General features: G+C 39.2%; 2 protein-coding genes across 3 annotated transcripts in view; one reads left to right on the top strand and one right to left on the bottom strand.

The window, feature by feature from the left end:
* The first annotated feature begins 634 nt into the window (after positions 1-634).
* On the top strand, positions 635-13,399 carry ZNF518B (zinc finger protein 518B). 2 transcript variants are annotated; one of them, XM_061379920.1, is made up of 2 exons: positions 635-770; positions 7,871-13,399. In XM_061379920.1, exon 2 carries the CDS (start codon positions 8,075-8,077, stop codon positions 11,321-11,323), a length of 3,249 nt encoding a protein of 1,082 aa, XP_061235904.1. In that variant the 5' UTR covers positions 635-770; positions 7,871-8,074; the 3' UTR covers positions 11,324-13,399. The 2 variants fall into 2 exon arrangements, with proteins under 2 accessions (XP_061235904.1, XP_061235905.1); XM_061379921.1 differs by lacking the exon at positions 635-770 and adding an exon at positions 797-911.
* Positions 13,400-14,577: 1,178 nt separating this feature from the next.
* CLNK (cytokine dependent hematopoietic cell linker) overlaps positions 14,578-22,247 on the bottom strand; it is a 28,101-nt gene continuing 20,431 nt past the window's right edge. The window contains exons 13-15 of the mRNA XM_061379967.1: positions 21,803-21,880; positions 21,517-21,672; positions 14,578-14,892 (exon numbers count right to left, since the gene is read on the bottom strand). Coding sequence (XP_061235951.1) covers positions 14,746-14,892; positions 21,517-21,672; positions 21,803-21,880 — 381 coding nt within the window. The 3' untranslated portion in view covers positions 14,578-14,745. The remainder of the gene's footprint in view (positions 14,893-21,516; positions 21,673-21,802; positions 21,881-22,247) is intronic.

The raw sequence follows: 22,247 nt of genomic DNA on the forward strand, positions 1-22,247 counted from the left end.
AAAATACGCTATTTTACAGACGCCACCCGGAAAGACTTTGAGCCCCCTGTTAAATGTGGTTTTCTTTTTAAGCAGAGTGGTTAAATACTTCAATGACATTAAAGGTACTTTTAGAGGGCAAGATGCTAGCAGTTAAAATCCTTCTTCCTCCCTTTGAATTTGACTAAGAACAGTTTATTTAACAGGAAATTTGGATTTTATAGGAAGCATCTGAAAATACACAACTGCTACGTCATCGTACTACAGAACTGAGCAATCCACGCGTCATATCTGCCCACACCATGGGCTAGTTAAAACACGGTGGTACCGAGGGGAGTGTAGAGACATTATTGGCAACAACCGCTCTTCCTTCCGCCTGCTGTCCTGTCAGAACCCTTGAGGCACAGCCACCAGGCAACAACCCGATGGTGCACATCATGTATACCCTCGCCTGCACCTCGCAGGTGCCTCAGCACCAGCCCAGCTTCGTCCCCCAAAGCCCATGCTGTGTCCTCCCGGCCCCACACTGGTAACAGAGGGGCGCACCCCGAGGTGCCAGCTACGCTCTGGAGCCCTCTCCAGCCTACCGCACCGCGCCTGCGCCGCCGCCGCCGCGCCCGGGGCCCTCAGTAGAGCTCTACACGGCGCCGCCGGCGGGAGCCGAGCTGCGGCGCTGGCCAATGGGGTGGCACGGCGCTGCCGTGGCCGCTGAGGTCAGTTCCGTCGCCGCGGTGGGTGGTGGGGCGTGTTGAGGTGGCGGCGGCGGGGGGTTCGCCCGCGCCCTCGCTGGGGTAAGTACCTTAGGGCGAGAGCTGCGGGCCCGGGAGGGTGAGTGTCGGCGTTTTGTGTGCGCCTGGAGACAAGGGGAGCGGTGGCGGGGTCTGCCCCTGATGGAGGCAATCCGCCTATGTCCTCGTCTTCCTCCGAGCCAGGTGAGACTCGCACACCCTCTCCCGGTGCCAACTGGCCTAGCGCCGTGCCTGACGCTGCTTGCTGCCGCCCTGCCCACCAGTGCGGGGGTCCCGGCGTCCTGGCGGAGAGCGCGGGCTGCGGCCCGGCGGGTTGCGCGGTGCTGCCCCCTGCGGGCCGGCGGCGCCACTGCGCGGCGGCGCGGGCGGAGGCGCCACCCCGGCGGCGGCGGGTGGAGGGCTGCGAGGCCTGCGGAGGGTCCGTCGCCCGGCCGGCCGCCTCCACCGGGTCAGCGGCGGCTCTCGGCCTGCGGAGACGGGCCGGAAGCGAGGGAGGCCCCTCTCTGCCCTCCGAGGGGTGGCAGCACGTCTGTGCGGGTGAGCTGGCTGCCCAAGCAAAGGGGATTTTGTGGTGGTGGCTGGCGGGTGCTGCTGTCTCGTGGACGCCATCAGGCTGCTTCAGCCTCTTCTGGACTGTAAAGCTGTTGCCCAGGTTTGTCATCTTGGTCGTCTTCCTGAAGAAAGAAGCTTTCTGGTTAGTAACTTGTGTTATTGGGCAAAACAGAAAAAAAATGTGCTTTGTTTGTAAATTGTGTTCTTCAGGGTATTTGTGTGTAGGATTTGCTTAATTAAATCCTACATTAAATTTTGTTGTAAGAAGATATAACACATTGTTACATTGGACACCTAAGATAATTTAGACGTATAAAACGACTTGGATTTCTTCTAAATAAGTGATCCAGTTTTATAGCCAAAGTGTCCTGAAATATATGTTCGACCAAAAAGTCTGTTTTATTATTAAGAAGACTAATGGTATATTAAGGATTTTGCTAGCATTCTGTTCTATATTGTTACCACGGTAGGTGGTCATGGGCAAGGCCCTTTTCTTGCATATGCAGATAGCATATGGCTAATTCTAGCAAGAATTAAGTCTGTGGAAGTGAATTTTAGCATCCACATGAGTGTTTTGCGAGCTGGGCATGAAGGAATATATAGTTTTAATGGACCTCTCCCTCCTCCTCTCCCATTTTATTCAGTGCCATACTTCTTTGCTTTCTTGCATACAGGCCTTAAAGCTTAGAGTAAGGTGATGCTGAATATTAGTCACTATTGTTTGGATATATAGAAAAATTTTGAAAATGGTTGCAAGTTGAGTGAAACGATGAGATGTGCAGCATAAATTTCAAATTTTATCATACATATAATGTATGTATATGTATGTATACAAGACTGTATAAACATCTCTCTTAAAATATTATTTGTGATACAGTAGTTATTTGAGAATAACTAAGCTTATTGCAAGACCACCAAGCAGTTGAATGGTATGTCAGAAATGTATATCTTTCATATACTGATAAAGCCAAGCATCAGTCCTAGAGCCACAGAGAAGCAGATCTCCATTTCACTGCAATACGTATATGTACCTGCCTTTATACAACAACAATAAATGTCAATAAATTGAACATTTTTTCACCTATGCATTCAGAAAAGTGATCTACTTTTAAACAATATTTTGTTTAACTTTATAAGTAGTAAAGATGTTAAATGTAATATTTCTTTCTGTAGAGTGAAATAAATATATATTTTATAATAAAAGTAAGCTCTAAAAACCTAATGTGTATTCTTTGCTCTTCTTATTTCTCTGCATTGACATTACCCATTCATTTTGATGGAAAAAAATTAAAGTGCACTTAGGATTCAAAGTGTTATGACTGTGATTAGCTGTTATTGTGAAACAGGATGTCTTTTTAAGAAGAAATAATTGTAGATGAAATTTCTTTGATATATTTGAATCTCTTGTTCTTAATACAGAATCAATTCCTTTAATTAGTACTATATATTACACCTGAATGAAGCATTTTGGATGTCTCCCAGTCATTAGGCCTAAAATTAGTGACTGGTACTTGGCCACATAGTTGGATCAGTAGACCAGTTAACTCTGCTTAGTCAGTTGGTGCTAAATGGGCAGTGTATGCTATATATAATGTTATAAAATACAGACAGATAATTTTAAACCTACACAGATTTAAGCTTTCCAGAGACTCAGATTTTACACAATGCATCTTCCTGATGCAGTGGTGCTCAGTGTCTTCCAATCCTGTTTAAGCTTGTTTCTCCTAAGAGATGATTTATATGGGCTTTTCAATACTTGATTGTTGCGACTTGGTTGCTGCTGGCCTTGACTGTTCGATGCAGTTTGTGAACTTAGTGTGTGAGAGGTGTGTGCTTTACCAAAGTCAGGTCTTATTTATTTGGTCACATATGATAAATGCATGATGCTCATCACACCCATTTTATTGATAGTAGTGTAGAATTTGAGATAAAAAGGGAGCTAAACCACTGAAGAATACATATTTTTCTTTGAAATCATGAACAAAGGATTAATATATTTGAAGTAAATGGATATTTCTGGAGTATAGAATAATGGGAAGACAGTGGCAGTTCTTGTCTGGCAGTGGCCACGTCAATGATTTGTAATCTACTGCAGTGCAAAAAACCCTTGTGCTTTATGAATTTGACAGGCTGCAGAGGATGTTTCTTCCTTTTTTTCTTGGGTTTAATTGATCCTTGTTTTCTGACCTTTATGCACATGTGATATCCACTGTTTGGAATGCTTTTTGACTCCTGCAGATCTGTTGATCTCTGTCTTGAGCAGCAAGGTTCAGGATATACTAGTGTGTGAAAGGTGGTAATTTTTTTTTTTTTTAATTAAATGCCCAACTTCTTTACATCACCGCATTGTAGGTGTTTTGTAGGAGGAGTGAGTGAGAAAGGCTGTGTTATCTTCCTTCTGCTGTCCTTTTTCCATGTGCCTCTAAGTTTTGGTTCCAATTTACTTTTTTCCCAAAAAACTACGGCCTGTAAATTTTTAAAATTTCTCCTAATTCAGCTACTTTTATTGTATATCAGAATATTTTTTACAAATTTTTTTGAATCCATTCCTGTAAAAACGGTGACTGGAATTGAGTTTAACATTGCTAGTGTTTCTTACTCCATTCTTCAGCCATACTGAAGCCAAACATTCCCAGTTTGCCATTCAAACTCCTTGCAGACTTTCGGATCTTCCTTTAATGATATCTTTGAATTGGTGTGAGTGCTCTCTATTTGATTGTAACTTGAAAAATGGAGTATGTATCTTTTAATTAGATCTTCTGAAGCATGTCTCTGTTAACTCTTTAAATGACAAAACAAATCTTCAGGGGAATCTCTTTTCTTCCTTCCCATGTAGAATAAATGGATGTTGGATTGGACCACCTCTCTGTATATGCTGATGATCTCATTTTTCTGAAGTAGCAAAAAAACCCCCAAATTTATATATATATATATATATATATAAATTTACAGTGTACTTTTGTGCTTGGTTTATCCCAAATAACGATAAAGTGGACCTATTTGCATAAAATATTTTCTTTTTAACTGTTCAGTGTCCAGGAAGGGTTGGTGAATAACTAGGTGTGAAGACAGCGGAGACGTCACTTCAGCATCAATGGTTATTCAGTTCTTTCTTACCTCGTACTTTGGCTGGCTGGGATAGAGTTAAATTTCTTCACAGCAGCCTGTACAGTGCTGGGTTTTGGATCTGTGGCTAAATCAGTGTTGATAAAACACCGGTGTTTCAGTTGTTGTTGAGCAGTGTTTGCACAATGTCAAGGCTTTCTTTTACCCCCCTCTCTGCCTCCACTGCACTGAGTAGGCATGGGGTGGGCAAGTGACTGGAAGGGCATGCTGCTGGAACAGCCAACTAGAATTGGTCAAGGGGATAGTCCGTGCCATATAATGTCATGCTCAGCAGTGAAAACTGCAAGCAGAGGAAGACTGAGCAGAGGTGGGGGTTGGCTTCCAAGGTTGTTGCTTGGAGACTGGTTAGGCATCTGTCTGCTTGTGGAAGGTGGAGACTGATTTCCTTTGCATAACCTCTCCGCCTCTTTCTGTCACCTATTAAACTGCCTTTGTCCTGACCCATAAGCTTTCTCACTCTTTTTCTCCAATTCGCTCCCTTAGCTAACCAGGGAAGGGAAGGGAGCCAGCAAGCAGCTGTGTAGCTGCTTGGCTGCTGGCTAAAATCAACCCACTGTACATCTGAAATACAGTTGCAGTAACTCCAGCACTAGAAACCTAGATTCTAGCAACATGGTATTTGTCACAGGTGAGAACTTGCGTTTGGGTTTAAACCATGACAAACCTGTTTGTTTTCACATTCATATATAAAGGTGTTTGAGTCAGTAAAGTTTAGAAATATTACCAGCCTGTTCTTTAAATTACCTCTTAAATTTTCCGAGTATCCTCTTGGACTGAGCAACCCAGATCTTTCTGGTAAACGTTTCACGGTGCTTTTTGTACTTTCCTGCACTTTAAAGGTAGTGGATCCTTTTTCATGTTGTTGCATAAGGTGAAGTTTACAGTGTTAAAAGAATATAAGAAAACTCCATGTGTTTTTAAAACTTTTTTGTGGTCAAGGATTTTGATGGCATAAAGTGCTCTATACTTACCTTTTGATCAGTTCAGAGGGAGGGCAGTTTCAGTATCATTTGATAGCTGTGAACAGCAAAAAAGGCAAATATTGATCTAACTTCACCCTTTCCTTTCAAACACAATTTTAGGTCTTTCTTAAAGCTGTGTAGGAATCTTCAAAGCATCTTTGCTAGGTGCACCTCCTGTTTGAAGACAGACTAAAAAAAGTGGGTTTGTGCAGCCTGCAGAAGAGAAGGCTGCATGGAGACCACATAGCAGCCTTCCAGGTATCTGAAGGGGACCTTCAAGGATGCTGGAGAGAGACTCTTCAGCAGGGACTGTAGTGATAGGACGAGTGGTGGTGGGTTCAAACTGAAATGGGAAATTTAGATGAGATATAAGGAAGAAGTTCTTTACAGTGACAGTGGTGAAGTACTGAACAGGTTGCCCAAGGAAATATGAATGCTTCATCTCTGGCAGTGTTCAAGGCCAGGTTGGACAGGTCCTTGAGCAAAATGGTCTTGGAAGGAGTCCCTGCCCATAGCAGGGGAGTGGAACTAGATGATCTTAAGGTCCTTTCCAACCCTAACCATTCTATGATTCTGTCTTTGGTCTGGATCTTGAGCTAATCAAGATCTCTGTCTTTCTCCTGAGATAAAACAATGGATCTCCTGAACATAGGCTTACCATCGCGCTACTGTGTCAGTAAGGTTCATCTTAAGTCTAAGAAGTGTAGTAGCAGGGAAAGAATGGTCCATCAGAGACTACCAGAAGCATTTGCTTTTTTTTTTCCTCTTTGGAATGTGGGTAATAGAGGGCATAATGTTAGGAACATTAGAATTATTTAAAAACGTGAATCTTCAGATCATGATTGCAGTAGTCATGTGTACTTGCTTTTTTCCCGGGAGGCTGCCAGTGATTTGTTTTTTGGGAAGTAGAGGTTTTGCACATAAAGGTGTACAACTGTCTGCATTGCAATGAGATGAAGTTACTACAGTCTTAAGAACTGCCTACTGAGGAGTTTTACAGGTGTGCAGCCATCCATGTGCTAAAGAGTTGTCCCTAACCAGTTTTCTAACTTAGTTTTTCTGTTATTTGAGGTTACATCGTATGCTTGCTCTTTGCAGAGCCGCATCTTTAGGTCAGCATTCTTATAGCAGTTACTGGCAGATGGAGCACAGGGAGCTGCCAGAAAAGCTTTCTGGATCAGATGCTGACTCCTGTCTCAAGCCACTGGGGAGATGTACCATAGTGTAAATTTTTCTCATTTGTGTAGGATTATTGTAATAGGATGCTGTTTAGGTGATCTCAGTGCTGTACTTTTGGAGCCCAAAACAGGACCTGTTCGCTGTTGATAGACTTGGAGAGGAACTGGATTTCAGAAGCATATGTTTTCTGTAAGATGTATTGAAAACTAAAGGAGTTCTGAAATAACCTCATCAAGTAGGTTCTATACATGAATGTGGATCTGTGCAACATCATGTCTGTAAGTAAGAATGTTTGAATAAGAAAGATGTTGGGCAGATTTTACTTGTTGGTGTTAGTTTTGGACCTTGTATTGGTTTATGTGTTTCTCAGAAGGCTAAGTTAGTGGTTTGTTTTCCAAATAGCAGTGGTCTCATGGTCTTGGCAAAAGCTTAAAGGTTGAGATCTTGTTCATGTTAAATGCAGAAGAGAGACAGTAAGAGTGTTGGAACCTGTGGGGCCAAATATACTGCACTAGTTAATGTGGTGGTCTTACACTGATATTACTGTTCTCCTGCTTCCCACTGCGTTTATTTTGCTTGATTGACACATTCTGTATTATCAGGATGGAGTGAATTATTTATGTGCTTGTCCTCATACAGAGAAGTGATTACACTGTGATATTAATAAAAGTGAAAGTAATTAATTTTGCAGCTGCAGATTATTTTTACTTCATTACTTTCAGAACATGTGAAGTATAAATTGCATCTTGTTATGAATTACTGTTAAAGACTGGTTCTGAAACATTGGCACCGATTCCTTCTATACTTCAGGAATTCCATGCTAACTTAAACCCCTTGTGTTCAAAATCAAACGCATAGTTGTGTGTTTCTACTAATCATTGTAATCACTCTCCTTTTGTGATCCTACTGTGATTCACAAGTGACACTTGTGTTTCATAATATCTTTTCCTGAGTTAAGAGCTGTATATTCATCAGTTCTGTTACCAACTGTATGTCTTGTTAGGCTTCTGAACACATTTCTTAAACGTGAAATGTATCACGACATGGAATACATAGCATGAGCTCTTTAGGTTTTGATGCATAGCAGATAATTGTATGAATTTATCAACATTTTTAATAAGAACAGATGTGAAAGGATTATTGAATTGGGTATGTTTTTCTTGGAGTTCATGTTTGTATGCGCAGAATAGTCAGTGGTTTATTAACAGTAGAGTTGCACCTTGTAATCCAGTTGTAGTCCACTAATAGTTAAATTATTAGGTCACTGTATTTCAGCAGTCAGTGAATTGTAACTGACTTAATCTTCTGCTTTTTATTCTTTAGTGCTGCAAGTTGATTGAATAAAATAAAGAACACGGAATATAATATGGATGCAGTTGCTTGAGTGCCGTTTCTTCCCAAGTGTATATTCTGCAGATTGGTGACCTGAATGATTGATAAGCAACATACACAAGACTAATACCAAGACGACATTCTGTCTGTTGCTGCTGTGTTTGACAAAACTGGTGCTGACTCACATCTTCTGAAATGCAGTTGAAAAAAATGAGGGAAATTTTACCAACGTTATACCCTGGCCAAGTTAATGATAAAAATAATTCCTTAACTACATCCCCAAAGCAGTCTTCAGAGGATAAAGTGAATCCATCCAAAGGGAATGATGACCAGAACTGCTGTTACCAAGGGACTGAGGCCGAGAGCAATAAGGTGTCACTGATAAGCTGTATAAAGTGCCAAAGTGTTCAGAAAATTGCAGTGCAAGATATAGAAAAGCGTAAGGAGCTTGGGTGGACTGAAGACAAAAATTTCATCTGCAAGAAGTGCAGTCACCTTCCACCAGCAGCTTTCCATTTTGTTCCTGAAGGTGCCAATGCTGTAGACTTTCAAAAACGAGAAAAAAAATCTCCAAGTAAACCCCAGAAAACATTTAAAGTTAAAAACTTTCTGCCGGGTAAATACTACTGTGATAAATGCAGATTTTCAACAAAGGATCCGTTACAGTATAAAAAGCACGTAAGTCAACATGAAGAAATTAAATTTATTTGTTCCCATTGTAGCTACATATCTTACACCAAAGGAGAATTCCAGAGACATTTGGTGAAGCACACCGGAACTTTTCCGTATCAGTGTAAGTACTGCGAATATGGTGCTGTTAGACATGACTACATAGTAAAGCATACGAGAAGAGTACATGAAACACCCACAAAACGACTGTCAAATAATGCCGTAAACCACAAGCAGAAGAAGCCAACTCAAAGCACTTTATTTGAGAAGCTGAAATATGATAAAATTCCTTTTCAGAATGAACATTCAAATTCGTCTTCAAATATGGTTTGTCACATTCCACGTAAAGCAACTAAAAGGGCCAGTTTGTCTCATGATGTAGAATGTACTGTAAACACAGCGCCAGTCCAGGATAAACCAATATTAGGGCCATCTGAAATAGGCATATGTGAGAATCAAAGTGTGGAAGTCGAGGTTTATTCTCCAAAAACAGAGTCTTTACAACCTGGAATGCCTTTAACAGTAATTGCACCATCTGAATTTGTAGTTCCTTCTAACTGTTTAGCTCAAATAGTAGAGATTAAAATAGTGAATGGAGCACAACAACTTGTTCTTAAATTAATCCCTATGAAAGAAGCAACTTGTAAGCCTGCAAACAGTGCTGAAGAACAACTTGAGAATCAAGGTATAGAACAGTCTGCAGAAGGAAAAAAAACATCTTCTGTATCTCAAAATGAGTTACTAATGATGGAAGTGAATGTAGACAAATTATCCAGTGTCACTAACCAGCTTAATTTGGATAATACACATGACAAAAATTCTGAATGTCTTTGTTTTTCTGATTCTCAACTCTTGGACTGTAACTCTGTATGTATACAGAGGGAAGATGCATCAAAATTATGCTTTCATTTGGTAAAGGGTATTGATATCCATTCAGGTGTTATAGAACTTTGTTCTCCGTCTCTGGTGATGAATAATACGGAAAAAAAAAGTGATTTTAAATCCTCAAGGTGGAAAGTAGATGGAAAAAATAACTTACATTATGACTTGCATTGTTACGAAGGTGTGGATATATCCCCTCCAAAATATGCTGCTATTTCTGAAGATGAAAGTTCCAAGAACGCTTCAGTAGAGGCTGGTCAGGAGGGAAAAAATTCTTCTGCAGTCATTAAACAAAAGGATACATTGCCTCTAAAGAGGGATGACAAAGATGACAAAGAATGTAGGAGTCTGCCAGTCAGCTTTACAGAAACACATTTAGCTGGTAAGGGTTTTGATGAAAAATCTGTTACATCTTCTGAAGCAGGAAAAAACTTCTATGTCACTAAAACTCCACCTTGTGAGGCCATGACTTTTGGCTTTAGCAAAGTAAAGAGAGCTGGAACCATAAGTCAAAAGAACGCTCGTTGTCTGGAATCATTAGAGCTACAGAAGAAGGAAAATAAAGGCAATCCTTTTGAGGGACCTGTTATTTCATCTGTATTTTCTCTTAGCTCTGGGACTGAAAATGTTCCAGAGGGTGTCAGATGGGATGACTCAACATGCAATAAGAAGTCAGCAACATTGCTGTGTAGAAAGATTGCTCAGCTCATGTCTGCTGCTGAATCTAACATGAAGTCCATGCCATTGAGATGTCAGGCTTCTAGTAAAAAAGTGGTTTCCCCTCAAGAAAATTCAGCGAGCTGTGAGAGGGCTGTTTCTGCCTCTGAAGTGGAACAGCCTGCATCTTTACCTCAAGTGCATGGTAGAAACAGTGTGATGAGTAGTGAAGAACCCAGTAAAGATCAGCTGCTTACATTTGCAAGTACATCTAAAAACAGGGTAACTAAAAATTCCCATGTTGCTACTCCAGTGTTTATCCCCAAAGGGACAATGCTGAGAGTGCTGAATGCAACTAACAGTCAAAACTCAGATGGAATAGAAAACAAGAGTGAAACATCAGCTCCTTCTGTGTATTGCAATGAAATGTTTCTGCCTCGCCCAGTTCCTGTCAGTGTTTCTGAGACAGTTAGCAGTAATTTGCCATGTTTACCTAATCAGAATGAGATGAATTCAGAGTCCCGAAGTATATCACTCAGGAAAAGGCCAAAGCGAGAGGCAAGTGTTAAAAATAATAACAAACAAACTGCTGTGCTGTTGCAGAAAAGCAGTAATGTGAGTAAGCAGAGCAAACCCTATTCAAAAAGTCAAATAGGTCCCAAAAACAAGGCAAAACAAGCAAGCTTCAGGGAACTTCCTAAGAGGAAAACAAGAACACAGTCAGAAAACAGTTCAAGTTCTGACATGTCGTATCTTTTGACAGCAAGACGTCTTCGGCTTATTCCTCTGAGAACAAATCAGTTGATAAAATGCCCTCGTCGTAACCAGCCAGTTGTGGTACTAAACCATCCTGATGTTGACACGCCAGAGATAATTAATGTCATGAAGACTATCAACAAGTATAAAGGTCAAGTATTGAAAGTAGTTTTGTCAAAAAGGACAAGTAGTTGTCTTGGTGTCAGACGTTATCGAAAGCGTCTTACTCTTCAGAACGTTGAGACAGGAAATCAAGCAAAAAAGCGGAGTATGCTAAAAATGAAACTAAAAAAGACCCATAAAAACAACTATCAAGTGGTGGAAACTTCACCAGCTGAAACACTTCAGTGTCTGTTTAAGTGTTGGTTTTGTGGAAGAGTATATATGGACCAAGAAGAATGGATAAGTCATGGACAGAGGCACTTGATAGAGGCAACCAAGGGTTGGGATGTTCTTTCTCTTCCGTCACAGAAGCATTAAGTGAGAGACTAGTGGAAGGTTCCCCTATTATTTTTGAGTGCCACTAACTTGCTTGGAAAGGAAAGTTCAAATAACTGCTTTATTTTGCCAAAAGGTGTGTACTGTGAGCAAAGTGGAAGAAGAGAGCAAAGGTAGAAATACAGAAAAGCTGATAGGATTAAGCACTACTTTGCACTCTCGTGTTTGAAAACTGTATTGGAATTCATCTGTCCATAGGAGAAATTCGGAAAAGATTTGCTATGCAAACATCTTTCTAGTTACCATTTTGTGTGTGCTAGGATACTGTGCTGTAACTTGTCTGTGCTAGGTCTGTGTGGATTAAAATCCTAGATGATGATACCTTTTGTAAATTTAACAGGGTTTAGATTGTTTTAGTACAGCGTAGTGTTTCAGAAATTGAGCATACATGTACTGAAAAGCACTTCTGATCCTCTGTGGGTAGCAATTGTGTATGATAGGTTTTAGTGGCAAGTTAAGCATCACATACAAAAAGTAAAACTTAAAAGGAAGTACTCTGTTTCAGTGAAACAAAACCACTTCTGCTGACTTCAGAGGAGATACAGGGGCGCAAATGAACAATCTGTGGTATCAGTGTTACAGTAGCTCAGATAGCTGTGAAAAGTTTAATTTTGTTTAGTACTTAGTACCTAGCCTGGACTGGGTAGATGTGAGAGAGCACAACGCTGTGAGCTTTCTGTACCATCTTTGTTCTGAACAGGAAGAGCTGGAATATTGTCAGGCTTGGACTGATAGGAGTGAAGCTTTTCACTGTATGAACTCAAGGCTGTTCTGAAATCTAAGGAAGTAATAGCCAAACATAAACTTTCTATCACCATGTGTGTATAGCCTGATAGAAACACGTTTACATAATTGGTCATTTGGTTAGAACTCTAGTTGGTGAGTTAATGCATATTTACAGAGGGAACTTGCTGAAGGTGAAGACTTTCAAAATGACAAATGATGCTGCACAGCTTTTACATTGACAGTGTTGAACCAGATTTTCAGTGCAATCTTTCATCCTTCTTAATCTTAAGAATTTAGATATTGTTAGAATATATTTTTTGTAGGTCTTAATTCATACAGGCATGTGTCTAGTTACATATGTATGTCTAATGTGTATCTACCGACTTCAGTGTAAGCATCACTCAGTTGTTTAAACACTTTATTATATCAGGGCCAAATTTGAAGTTTTTAGTGAAGAAGAGGGGTGGATGACACTGAAGTCTAATGTTTCTGTACATGAACAGTATGTGTTTTTATTCATCTTGTCAATTTTAAATAATTTTTAAACCATATAGGATGCAGTATTTTGAAGCACATATTTACAGTTAAAATAGCTTCTTACAGTTTTACAGGTAAGAAAATCAATACTGACTCTAATGCTGGATGTGTGTTCTATGTTTTAACTGGGACTACACTTGAAAAGCTCGTGGTCCCTAACTGTTTTCACTGTTGGTGCAGTTTTGTAAGCAGTTTAAGCTGGGAATATTTTTTTAATATACTTCATCACATTATACATTGTTTTGATAAAGTATTGTGTCTGCATTGAAATGTATATATTTTAAAACTACATCTGACTGAGGCTTATTTTCAAAACTAGCTAAAATGTTGCTTTCCCATCATTTTGCAATACAGTGTTAAAAGTCCTTCAGATAGTTGGTGCTTTAAGACAGATCTTTTTCATCGTGTACACATGGAAAACTTTTGTATTATTTGTATCAGACTAACCTGTTCCACAGAACAAATTTTCTTTTGTCAGTTTTGTCAAGAAAAATGAAATGACAGTTCTCATTTTGTATTCAAATGGAATTCTATTTTTTTAGATAAGTACACTGAGGGTTTTTTTCACTTCATATACTTTGATGCCAAACTTAACAGTACTGTTTGCATTTTCAGTTGTGAAAACAGTTTCCGTTTTACAATTACAGCATGGCACATGTAATAAATATTGGAATTGTTAACATAATTAAAAACAGTGGTTAAAATTACTCCTTTGTTTTAACTCCTTCAGTTCAGGTTCCTGTCTGAATGAATTTGTTTCTGTAGAAGCTACTAAATAAATAGTTTTGAATTTGCTTCGTATGAGTTTTCACTGGCAAAATTATAACATTCTCTTAAAGATACAAACTCTTAAAGGAGATTACAACATGCCTCTTTTCCTTTTTATGAGCTCTGCCAAACTCTTACTTGGCAGCTTGTGTTTTGTTCATTTTCGTTCTCATTTTTAGATAATGTAATGTCAGAATAATTTCCTTGAGGTATAACAGTCTCAGTGATTTGGAAGAAATAATTACAGTGAATGTTCTTTTGTGTTCTGATGCAGTGTTGAGAAATAAAAAGGTTGTGAGGAGGTAACCAACTGCTGATTTCTTTTTTTTAGAGTTAGTTTGTGCCACTACATACTACATCATTAACTGGAATGTCTTGTTTTGGGCTTGAATGCTTTTATTATTCTCGTTCCTATTCTGTAAGGATAGAGTAACTGAAGTTGCTTTCTTGATATAGTCCAGTTGCCTAGTTAAACTTCTGAGTGTGCTTAAAAAAGAAGATTATGGATGGTTTGCAGAGAGATATTGAAGTTTGCCTTCATATTTAAAATGAATTTAGTTAAGCCTTCCGAACCTCAAATTATATGAATAAATATTACTGTATTTTTTAATTGGAACATGCTTTCGTGCTTAGTTTGAAGCACATCTATGAGTTCCTACTGATGATTTTTATCTCTGTTATTCGCATGTGGTATGAATTCAAAGGGACTGTTTGCATAATGATTTTACTATCCAAGTGTTTGAAGGCTCTGATAGGGAGTATCTGCTACTTAAGCTAAAGAATAAGTGTTACTTAAGTAATAGAATTTACATAATTAAAGCTAGCTTTATAATCTGCTCCAATACCTGGGAGCATCATCTGACACCCACTGACTTCAGTGGCTGCTGAGCACAGGTTGTTCCTGTGCAAACACATGCATAGACTGAATGAAATCATTAGACAGTGAGGACTCAGAGAAGTAGCATTTCATGGGTATTTTCAAAAGCAAGAATACTTTTTTTTTTATGTGACTAGAATGTTTTATTAAGTTTTGCTGCTAACAGCTGCAGTAACATTTAAGTAAGTAAGACTGCGCTCAGTTTTCATCTTGTGTTAGAAGGTAGAGTGCAAGGTAAGCAAATTGCTCAATCATTGTCAAGGTACCGGTCTGTTTATGATTTCCTGTGAATTAATACAGTGGCATATATTTTACCTGTATCCTTGAAGTTAAAAATGAATAAAAAAATTGAGCTGATTTGTGTTCTCACTTGGAGAGGAATTTTCAGTGGAGCAGTGTAGAGTGCTTCCTAATACTACGGGGAGCTCCTCATTCAAAGGCTAATCTGTTTTTTGAGACATTTAAATAATTGTTCTATACAAGCAAATTGGTGACATTAAGGCAGAAAACATCTGTTGCGCAACTGAAATGGATATGTAAGATAACATTGTTCTCTCTGCGTTCCTGACTTATACTTTCCGTCAACGAGTGTGATGGGAACGCATTTGTAGAAGTCAATGATCTCTTTCACAGAATTAAATTTCTGAGGGAAAAAGAAAAATTGTAATCAGTGACTGAAAATGCAATTGCTAGATGGCTTTATTTATAACATTTAAAAACATGGAAATGGCAGTATTTGAAATAGGTAATGCTTTGCATAGAATTGTGATTAGATTAGATTAAATGGAAGAAATCATGAAAGGAAAAGCACCAGATTTTGATCCTCTTATTTCCTTCGTGTGCGTGTCTTCTGTAGGAGAAAGCAAGTGGCTGCTTAGGGCAAAAGCGGGAGCATGTCTAAGCCCTGAAAATGCAGTATCACATATAAAAGTTTGTGATGCCAGATGTAATCATAGATTTTGAAAAGATACAGCAAATATAAATCATTACTCACTGTCAAAAGTTACATTTAATTAGCAGTATATAGTACTTTACGCTGCAGGTTTCTTTGTACCTTTTTAAATATCTTTTATTTTCCCATTCAGTTTACTGAGAAAGTTGCTATAAAATCCCTTTTTGGGATTGGAACAAGAAAGATTTTAGCAGGGTTTTAGGCTTGTTCTCTGGTATTCAAAAAAATGACATCCTCCAAGCTCATTCCTGAAATGATAAAGGTGTGGTTCAAGGTTCCTGAACTGATCAAACAGCAGTAGAAAGCTATGTGAGGTATTTAACACAGAATCATAGAATAGTTAGGGTTGGAAAGGACCTTAAGATCATCAAGTTCCAACCCCCCTGACATGGGCAAGGACACCTCGCACTAAACCGTATCACCCAAGGCTTCGTCCAACCTGGCCTTGAGCACTGCCAGGGATGGAGCATTCACAACCTCCCTGGGCAACCCATTCCAGTGCCTCACCACCCTAACAGGAAAGAATCTCCTCCTTATATCCAATCTAAACTTCCCCTGTTTTAAGTTCTAACCCATTACCCCTTGTCCTATCACTACAGTCCCTAATGAAGAGTCCCTCCCCAGCATCCCTATATGCCCCCTTCAGATACTGGAAGGCTGCTATGAGGTGTCCACTCAGCCTTCTCCAGGCTGAACAGCCCCAACTTCCTCAGCCTCTCTTCATATGGGAGGTGCTCCAGTGCTCTGATCATCCTCATGGCCGTGTGTCCTGGTGTGGGAGTCTCTTAATCCTGCCATTCCAACAGGTAGCAGTGCTTCATCTTAAATGGCTCGCTTCCCTATGCTCTCATCACACCACTAAGCTATCATCACACCACTCTTTCTCCTCTTGAGCTAGTCTTGAGACTCATCGTTATATCAGTAGAACTGTACACAGTAATGAAAGCTTACTGGTACATTAGTACTTATCCTGTATCTGTCTTATATCCCATTTACTCTAGGCATGGCATTCATATATGTGATAGTATCTCCTAGTCTCTGTCATCTCCACCTGATCCACACCTTGCTAACAAGAATCCAGTTAAATCTGTGATGAGATGAAATTGTTCCTGAATTATTTTAAGATGAGGACTATTTGATCTCCAAACCAGTATGTTTTCCAACTTTTGATAATGTTTACTTCTGTATATTTCTTCCACTTTGCTGTTTTGTCTTTGCCTTCTGTTCAAGGTCACTGTTACTACTAGACATCTAGGGAAATCTGGGATGTGTATTTCATGCCAAACCAAAGTAATCCTAATTTTCTTCAATTCTAAACCTACTCTTCATCAGTATGAGTTCTCTTCCTGTTTTGTAATGTTTTTTGTTGCTTGGAAGGGTAAAAAGTCTTACTGTAATTGTTCACCTGCTTTGGAAATTTAACTTGGTTTCGCTTGGCTTGTGTCACATTATTTGTTAGTGTACCTTTTAAGTTGTAACTCTGGTAATGAAGGAAAAATGTCTCCAATGTTACTTAGGTTTTCTTTTTCTTCCTGTTTTGTTTCATCCTGTACTCAGAGTTAGTGACGTTTAAAATAGTAAGCTCTGAGTCTCTTCATGGCTGCTAGAACATGAAGTTGACTTAGATGTCATGGTGATGAGCCCTGATAGTCCAGAATTTTAGGTTTTCAGCTCTTTTAATGCCACCCTATGCTTTTTTAGATTTAAAGATGAAGAAAATTCAATACTTTGATTCATTATTTTCCCTTCATTATCTGAAGAGACTCAAACTGATCTCTGCTGCCATAGGAATATGCTAGCTGCTGGTCTCCAGACTGTTCTGCCAAGATAGGAAGAATGTCTCAAGGATTGCTTGTGAAAGGTGTAATTTTGAATTGTATTGGGGTGATGTTAGGACTCCGGACTACATGTTGCAGATTCTGAATGAGAACAGTTTTTCCTTGGGACCGTCATTTAAGGTGTGGAGCATCCCCTCAGAGGTGACTGTAGAGTCCATTTTCTTGTTTCTAGCTTTTGACCTTATTAGTGTATATAAATATATAAAGGGGGAGTGTCACGAGGATAGAGCCAGGCTCTTCTCAGTGGCAAACGATGATAGGACAAGGGGAATTGGGTACAAACTGGAACACAAGAGGTTCCACTTAAACTTGAGAAGAAACTTCTCAGTGAGGGTGACGGAACACTGGAACAGGCTGCCCAGGGAGGTTGTGGAGTCTCCTTCTCTGGAGACATTCAAAACCCGCCTGGACACGTTCCTGTGTAACCTTATCTAGGTGTTCCTGCTCCGGCAGGGGGATTGGACTAGATGATCTTTTGAGGTCCCTTCCAATCTCTAACATACTGTGATACTGTGTGACATAACACTGTCAGTGGAGGGCATGGTGAAAGTGCTCCCTCATCTATTCTGATGAGTCAGGCAATTTTATGACTGATGAATGCAGATGGAGCTAATCCCTTTCACTGACTTTGAAATTAACTTAAATGATATGACTTGTATGACTGATGGTTTGAAAACGAAAATCAGCTGCAAATGGTGGTAGGGAGTGGTGAGGATAGAGGAAATATCTATGGCCAGAACAGCAAGATCCAGAGATCTAGGTCAGGCTGTGCTCTAAGCTTCTCTGTAAAACAGGCGCTGAATTGAAGAGGAGCCTACTTCTGCCTTTGATTTTCAGTTACTGCACTGTGAGTTCAGCCTCATGCTGCAGACGTGCTAAAACATGTATTTTGTGTGTGGCAGATCTAGTTTTGCAAGGGAGATAAAAATACTTGAGTTTTGTGTCATGATCAGCTTTAAATGTGAGCAAGGTTTTGATTTCTTCAAAAGAACTATGTGTATGAAATAAGCTTTGTTACAGGGATCTCTGGATCTTTAATATTGAAACTGACTGGAGTAGAGAAGGCAGCAGCTAAGTAAAGGGTGCTCAGGACAGCAGTTTTGAATGTAAATGCTTAAATTCCAAGCTTATGATCATCTGGGACCTGATCTTTATAGCTTTATGTGGTTTGGACTTTAATGAGCTCAGTATAATACATTAAATATGTATGGAGATGTGAACATCTGTGGCTAAACTGCTAACAAAAGATACAGCTCTGCTAGCATTGTGGTGTTTTGGTCTGTGTCCCCCCCCTTCTCCAATTGTATTTCATTATATTCTAGCTTGATACTAATTTAGCTGTGTGGAACTTCAGTTCCTTCTAACATAGAAGTCTGATGGGCAATGCTTTTTTTCCTGTTTATGGTCTTACAGACCCTTTATGGCTCCATAAGAGTTAATAATGAAAGCTCTCATGAAAGTTGAATTTAAAATGCTTTAAAAAATAATTGTTAATAAAAAATGGTCTTTGATGATACAAAGTGTTAACATCTCATAAATTATACATGAAAAATTAGATGTTGCAGTAGGACAGGGAAAACTTTGAATAATATGTGTAAGGAAAAATGTATTTTTAATGGATGAAAATAGACTAATCCAAAAGCACAAACACTGCAGAGCTGAACCTGTGAATAAAATCACCATCTGGGGAGAAATTTAATAGGTCTGCATGTGTTTGTTGTTGTTTAGGTTTCTTTCTCTTTGGCAGGTTATGAGGGAATACTCAGTTATTCTAGATAAAGCAGCTGGTCTGTCTGCATCACATACTGCAAAATGCAGTGTAACAAAGGGTGTCCCTGTGGAGGAACAACATAGAGCACTCTGGAAAGCATTTTAACAGGCTCTGGAAAAGTACAGGCAGCAATTTTGCTGTAATTCACAGCATTACAAATTGTTTTCAACCCCCTGAGGTAAGAACCTTAAGCAAGCTGTGGAAAGCTGAGGAGGCACTTTTCAAGAAAGAGGTTTTGTGAGTCCTTTGAGACTGTTTGAAGTGGAAGTAGATCTTCTGAGCATGGTTGGTGCCACTGATTGTTCATGGTTGCCTATGTTCTTCATTCCCGGTTAATTCTATGTGCATGTCTGCTGCTGAGAATAATGCACAGAAGTAGAGTCTGTTGTCTCTGTGGCTCTCTAGCCACAGCTGACTAGCAAAGCAGTTCTGAAATTTTTCTGTAGTTGATCTATGGGAAGATTTGTGAATTAAAAAGAAACAATACTCAAGAAAGAAGGCTTAATGTGTCATGATTACAGATTTGACCTGGTAGAGACAAGTCTTAGATATATTGTTGGTTATTAACTAGGTGCTTGAAATCCTTATTCTGGAATTGTGACTTTCCAATTTGACCGTTGTCAGTCAAGACCTACTGTTCAAGACACGTGATTTCTGTGCACATGTTGGAAAAAGTCATATAATTTGGTATTTCCTGAGATGGGAAGGGATTGTGTTCTCCTTCCTTTTAGTTCAGAAAAAACTGTTCACATGTTATTCAGGTACTTTTCTATTGGCCTTAATTGTTAAAATGGTGAAAGTTTAGTTGTAGGTCTCTATAGTGTTTTGTACTCTTACTATATTGTGCTGTAGTGTGCCATATTTCAGTTCCATTTTTCTATCCACTCACTGTTTGTGGTTAAGCCTTTTTTTTTATCAGGGCTGTTGAAGGCTAAACAATGTAAGAACCACAGAAAACTAAACTTTCTTCCCTATCATTGTAAACCTTCAGAAAATTATCTGGGAGGTTCAGTTCAGAAATGAGCCAGTGTTTTACAGAAGCCTTGATGGTTCACTGCCGTAATGCCAAGACGATGCAGTACTGCAGTATAGTTCTCTATTTGTTCTATCCTCCTGCTTCCCAAACTGTTTTGGTGTGCTTGAACAATGAAAGATGTTTTTTTCCCCCCCTTATTTTTAAACCAATGTTCCTGAAGAACAACTTGTCAGTAAACCTTGCCCCTCATCTCTGAAAGCTCATGAATCCTATTCCATGTTTTCTAGTAATAATCCAAATGTAAAACTTGGACCTGCCAAATTTCTTAAGTTAGCTTGGGTCAGTTTTGATTTCAGGTTTTTGTAAGTTATCTATAGGAAAGTTTTCAAAGTATTGGCACACATGAAAAGGATATAATTGAAGATGCAGCTACAGAGGCTTTGCTGCTTTCCCTGAGTTGGATTTCTGTTTCATTTACAAAGCTAATAATCCTCATAATCGGTTGTTGCTCTGCTCTTTTGCTGCACAGCTGAGCTTTCTTTTAAGTTTCTTCTAATTTTTTTGTATCATATTATGGCATTTCACGGCATGGACTCAAGTTGATGAGGAGACTCAAATCCTAATCGAGACTCAAATCCAACTTTATTACAACCAAGCCCTTTTTATCCCCATTTGGTACTTTCCCAACCTGCACAAACATACAACGTTCAGTCTCATTGTCCCCTGTTAAAATCTCCAGGTAAACAGTCCAATCACAATGCTGCAGACGCTCTCACAACCCCCACATCGTCAGCTGAGACTCCTGCCACAAATACATCCCGGCCTGTCCCCCCAAGGCTTGTTTCTTGATCTTCCCTGGCCTTCAGTGCCCCAACTCATTGGCCCAGGGCTTGTCAAGCACCAAGGCCTCAGAGCTCATTCGCAAACTGTTTTTCATGCAAATCTTATGCCTTCACTTCCCACATCCTGTCTTTATAGAGATGACTATTTCAGGTTTAACTTTTTTTTTGTGTAAGACATGCAGAAACAGCATATGTTACTTAACCTTATAGGAGGCAATTGGACTTGTCATAGGTATAATTGAATTTAATTATATAAAAAAGCGTTACTAATCTAAAAGGATTTCCTACTTGAAATTTACCATGTCTGAAAAACTGGTTGGTGGGGTCTCAGGTGATTTAATTGCTTCTGAACATCCATGACAACTTTTGTCTTATTTTCTCATTTAAAAAAAAAAACAAAACTAATTCCTGTTTTAGTGTATGAGACAGACAATAAGAAATACAGACAATAAGAAATACTGTGCAGCAATAATAGCCACAGGCCTTGCTGTCAGATATGTTGAGTTGTATCTGTTTTAAAATATCTGCTTGTATTTATAGGAAATTAAAAAATCTGCAACAAAGTATGTATACCTGTAAAGGGAAGACTTTTCTTTCCTCTTTGCAGGTGTTACATAGAAGTATTCTGGAAGTACTTGGAAAATTTTCACATTGATTTAAAACTGAGTCAATGTAAAATTTGTTTTTAATTATGTATATAAAATTCTTTCTGATTTTAAGTTGATGAAACTTTGAGGTACACTTGAAGTGAGAGTATTGTAAAAGAAACTTCAATGTCACAGCAAGTTTGTTACGTGGGAGAGTTTGCCACTGAACTTTAGTATTAAAGACTTGTGAAATGTGACACAAAAACAATAGACTTGTAACAGTAGATGGGATTTTACTTACATCATCTCCTCTAAGCCCTGTTCCCAGCGCGTATTGTTGGCTGTCTTCCAGAAAACGTACTTTAATGTTGTATACTCTTCTTCCGTAATAGACAACCAAAACATACGGTTCACTGTTTGATTTCTTTGAGCAATCTCTAACCAAGAATGTCTCATCCTGAATGACACAGATTAAAATTATGGATTGTATGGTTAGCTCACAACAAAACATTTAAGCCGTTGTGGACAATTTACAGATATTTTCTCCAAGAGTTTACACTCCAGGATTTGGGACAGATTGTACTTACAATGTTTTCCTGTAACAGTGCCTTCTCTACTTCATGGCGATCATATTCTCCAATGTACCATTCATATTTGTTTAAGTCCTTAATTTTAAGATAGCATAATCAGTGTATAGAAATTAAACACAGCTGGCAGAAGCAAAGGCTGGTAAAAACAGATTATATCAAATCTGCACTTAGAGCAAGTTAGTGCAGTTATAAAAATAATTGTAACACTTTTCCATCAAGAAGTACAGTTAGGAAGTCTGAATCAAATTAGACATATAAATTCTTATCCTTGGTTTGAAGAGCTCATATTGGACTGTTTTCAAGGGTGCTGAATACCCACAGCTTCCAGACCATTTTAACCTCCTGGATTTTCAGAAGACATCAGTTCTTAACGTTGTGTGGGTATGTACCCTACAGGGATAATCCTGCTTTCTAAAAACCTGTCTCCATCAAGCAAAGTTAC

This window comes from Neopsephotus bourkii, unplaced genomic scaffold (genome assembly GCF_033783945.1).
Source record: "Neopsephotus bourkii isolate Nb327-2 ecotype Australia unplaced genomic scaffold, CSIRO-AGI_Nbou_v1 NB_1780, whole genome shotgun sequence".
Taxonomy (NCBI): Eukaryota; Metazoa; Chordata; class Aves; order Psittaciformes; family Psittacidae; genus Neopsephotus; species Neopsephotus bourkii.

Bases quoted from the DNA above. Each gene is read 5' to 3' on its own strand.
- ZNF518B (XM_061379920.1), top strand. From the start codon at position 8,075: ATGCAGTTGAAAAAAATGAGGGAAATTTTACCAACGTTATACCCTGGC.